Below are 4,295 nucleotides of genomic sequence, written 5' to 3'. Positions count from 1 at the left end.
CAGCAGGATCCGGCCCCGGATGAAGGCACGGGCGGGCAGGGTGAAGAGAAAGCAGCACGGCAAGGCAAAGAGCGCCGACCACGTTGCCACCAGCGCAAGCCAGCTGGAGGGTGAGCGGGCCAGGTGGCAGAAGAAACRGTTGATGTGGTGGAGAGGCCAACTGTGCAGCACTGACCCATCTTCAGGATGATGGAGAAGGCGTAACGGATTTTTGAGGAGGACAGAGCACCCAGGAAAACCTCCATGGGCATGGGCAGACTCCGGTCCACCCTGATAACAGCCGTTATCACAGTCTGGGTCACCACGTGCACGAGGAGAAACAGCACGAACCTGGAGCTCAGGAACGTGGGCAAATCCAGTCAAAACGAAGTCCGCTGGGATGGTTCGATTCCTCCTTCGCACTTGTCATTTACCTACGGAGGTATCAAAGAGGAGCCCCACGTGACCTGCCAGCGGTGGGATGTCTCCRGACGTTGAGGCTGTTGGCAACGAGGGCAGACGCAGTTTGAGGTCCTCCTCCCGGCACTGGAGGACCACCTTCCCCGTACCGCTTTGCGTCACGCCGCTCTCCTACAAAGACCACACACAAGGGGTGGTTTGGCTCTCACTGCAAGCAAAGACGCTCTAACCCTGGCTGCTCCGGGAGAAAAGGCTGCACAATCCCTCATCAGATAAGAGAGAGACAGAAGGTGAGGAAAAAAATACCTTCAAAACTCTGTTTCTTCTGCACCTGCTCTGGGGATGTGGGATAAGAGTCCTGGTGAGAATTGGTTCTTCTCCCCAGCTCCCAAGTGTCCAGAATTGCTCCAGGCGCATGTCCAACCCTTTCCCTCCGGTGGYTGGAAAAGCAGGCGGCCAAACATGGAAGTCAAAAGCAGCAACACGTGCCAGCAATCCCCTTGCACCAACCTGGGAATCCACGGCAAGAGGCAGTTCTGAGTAACCCACCTCCAAACTTGTCCCACCTCAAATCGGAGGAGGACAACAAAGATGCCTGGAGGGTTATGAGGGCTCCCTGAAGGAAGAAGCTCGCAGAAAACTGAGAGAGCTCTGGAAGCCAAGAGCACGCAGGCCGAGTCGGCCCGGAGAGACCCAGAAGACCCAGAAGACCCAGAAGATGAGGCACCACAAGCAGCAGCAGCATTCTGGGCTTGCCTACAGCCAGGCCAAGTTGTGTCACGTTGCCAGTGGAGCTGAGACCGTCACGCCCCGGACCAAGGGCAGGTGTCTCCTTTCCACCAACTGCACCGACGGCCTTTGACGAACTGGCGAAACCTCTGCTGCAGGCTCCACTCGAGGTAGGCCAGGGTGACCCACCCGGCGTAGCGGGCTACACTGYGGACACCCGCGTCTCAGCAGACGGTCCTTCCCCCAAACCCTCTATGCCCAAGGGCTTGACAGCTTGGGGGGTGGGGGGAGTCTGTGCGAAGCCCCCTTGTCTGAGGCCCAGGCGACGTTCTCAAGCGTGGCGAAAGGAGACCCAAAAGCCAGCGAAACGCTCGGCCAGTGGCCACCTCCAACGGGCACAYGGAAGCCTCCTCCCTATTCGTCCTACACCAGATCCCAGCGCGCGCCCCGGGGCAACCGTCCTGGGGCAGTGGAGAGGTGGTCGGTTGGTTGTGATGGGATGGAAAGGAGCAAYGAAGGGCAAGGCCACTAATGCAAAGAAACCTTTTTTTTTTTCTTTTTTTTCTTTTTTTTTTGCCCACTTTCAGCAAGCAAGAAAGGATGGAAAGTGCCTGCTTGACCCTTGTCATTGCTTAGGAGAAGGCCTTGTGTCTTGAGTCCGGCACACCTCCATCACTGAGAGCTGCTAGGGTGCCTCAGGGCGGTCAACTCTTAATTAAGCCCATCGCTCCCAASTAATGACACCTGTCCCCAAGTGAGGGCACAGCGGTCCTTAACGAACACGCGCTGCAGTCTCCTGGGAGAGCTCGAAGCTGCTGCCACCCTGCCCACGCGGACAGGGTCTCTCGGAGAAGCTAGGGACGCTTCCAGCCGCAAGCGTGCAGAGGGCTGCGAGCTTGCTCCATGTCTGAGCTTCCTTCCGGACGGTGCAGGTAGGGCTCCCGGGTCATCTTTCCCCTGGCTCCACAGATTGCCTCTCYGCGACCTTATTCTTCACAAGGGAGGGAGAGGACCTGTAGGAGAACCTGGACTAGATCCCACCATCTCGGTGTGAATCAACTCCATGCTGAAGGACGAGAGGGTCTGAGCCTCCTTCGCACAAGACCCCTCACCCTTGAGCTCTCGCCTGTTGGGTATGGAAGGGAATGTCCCAACACGCCCACCGCTAGCCCAGGGCAACCAGCGTGCGGGRGGGACCCCGACAAAGACGACGGGCTTGGGAAACGGGTCTCTTCTTTCAGGCTTTCTCAGGAACCTTCAGCCACGGCGCTGCCGCAGCTCACGGCTGCCCCCGCTGCGTTACAAGAGACGGTGCCGGGCATCCCCGTGCCCGGCTGGCTTGCTGCACCCCCCAGCTTGCTCTCAGCAAGGTGCTGCCCGCGTCACCCCCGCGTCTTCAGCCAAAGCCCAGCAGCCTGTTTGCACCACGAAGGCAACCAGCACGGGGAAGGAGAGGCCAGGAAAGGGCTTTCAAGGAGGGACCCTAGCAGATCCTCTCGGTCACGAGAGCTCCTTGCACCCTTGGCGAGCCGGGCGCCGCTCTTGTTCCTGCTCAACGTTCAGAGGAAGCCTCCCGCTTCCGTGGAGAACGACAGCCAAGCCCCGGCCACGGACTTTCATCTTCCTGGGGGTTCACCAACCTGGTGGAGCTGCAGAAGCTGCTCTTCGCGGTCTTTTCGCTGCTCTACCTGGTCACTCTGAGCACAAACAGCACTATCGTGGCCACCACCAGGGTTGAGCCGAGCCTGCGCACGCCCACGTASTTCTTCCTCCGCGCCTTGTCGTTTCTGGAGATCTGCTACACCTTCGTCATTGCTCCCAAGACGCTGGTCGACTTGCTAGCCGAGAGGAAAGCCATCTCCTTCCCGGGCTGCGCTGCGCAGATGTTCTTCGTTCTGTTCCTGGGGTGGTCCCACTCCTTCCTCCTGGCCGCCACGGGCTACGATCGCTGCGTGGCCATCTGCCACCGCTACAACATCATCGTGACTCGGCGAGCGTGCGCTCAACTGGTGGTCGCTTCCGCTCTCAGCGGCTTGCTGGTCGCCCAGGCCATTACCRCCTTGATATTTTGTTCGCCCTTCCAGGCCTCCAAGAAACTCAACCATTTCTTCTGCGACATCTCCCCGGTCCTCAGAGCAGCCTTCGCTCGCAGCGGTCTCAGTGAGGCCGTCGTCTTCGCGCTGGGCGTCTTCGTCCTTCTGATCCCACCGAGACGCTGATCCTCATTTGGGACCTCTTCATCCTCTTCGCCATCCTGCAGATCCCCTCAGCCACAGGCGGGCGCAAAGCCTTCTCCACCTGCAGCGCTCACCTGACCGTGGTGGACACGCGCTACGGCTGTGCCTCCTCCATCTACCCGAGACCGAGCGGCAGCTACTCGGCGCGCCGGGACGAGGTGAGCTCGATGGCCTACRCCGTCCTCACCCCGCTGCTCAACCCCGTGATTTACAGCCTCCGGAACGAGGATGTCGAAACGGCTCTTCGAAAAGCACTCAGAAAAAACCAACTTTCTCAGAAGGTTTTCCAGTGAAGAGGTTATTCTCCTCGCGTCCTTCCAGCCAGCATCTTCCACTTCCAGGAAAACTTGGAAACCCTTTTCCATGCATCCTCTCTTGCTCAGAAAGAAGCTTTCCGGCATGACACGACAGCTCCTCGGGGCTTAAAACCTCCGTGGATTCAAGTCGTGGTGAAGGTGGACCTTGCTGGGAGGCACGTCCCTCTGGAAAGGCTCAGCAGCTCTGGAAAGCCACCTAGCGCATTTCTGTTTAGGAAACCTTCTTCGCTTCCCTGTGCGAAGCTGTGAATTATTTCACCTCTTTTTCAGATGTTCTTCTGGTAATTTATTATCTTAGGGCCGTTGGCCCAGCGAGGGTGCTGGGTGCTGCACCCGCTGCTGCCGGTGGCTCCCTGCAGYGGAGCAGGGCAGAGGGGGCAGGAGGTCTCCAGCCCCCCACCCCCGGGCAGGTCCCCTTTGGGTCRCTCTCCCCCACATCCCCAGGACCTTGCCCTCACGTCCCCTCCGCCCGCCATGGGCCCTCAATGTCCCCATGAAGCCCTCTGAGATGCTCTGGAGACCCCCAGATCCCTCGAGGACCCCCCGTGGGACCTCCCAGATCCCTCGAGGACCCCCCGTGGGACCTTCCAGGGGCTTCTTCAGGACCCCCCCA

General features: G+C 59.5%; 1 protein-coding gene across 1 annotated transcript; it reads left to right on the top strand.

The window, feature by feature from the left end:
* The first annotated feature begins 243 nt into the window (after window positions 1–243).
* On the top strand, window positions 244–3,658 carry LOC146586058 (olfactory receptor 10K1-like). Its single transcript, XM_085321900.1, is given in 4 exon segments — window positions 244–455; window positions 2,692–2,755; window positions 2,757–3,335; window positions 3,338–3,658. Coding segments are annotated over 4 exon segments (1,176 nt in total).
* Window positions 3,659–4,295: the final 637 nt, after the last annotated feature.

This window comes from Rhea americana, unplaced genomic scaffold (genome assembly GCF_003343005.1).
Source record: "Rhea americana isolate MKP2758 unplaced genomic scaffold, rheAme1 scaffold_721, whole genome shotgun sequence".
NCBI lineage: Eukaryota > Metazoa > Chordata > Aves > Rheiformes > Rheidae > Rhea > Rhea americana.
This window is presented reverse-complemented; position numbering and strand designations above follow the sequence as displayed.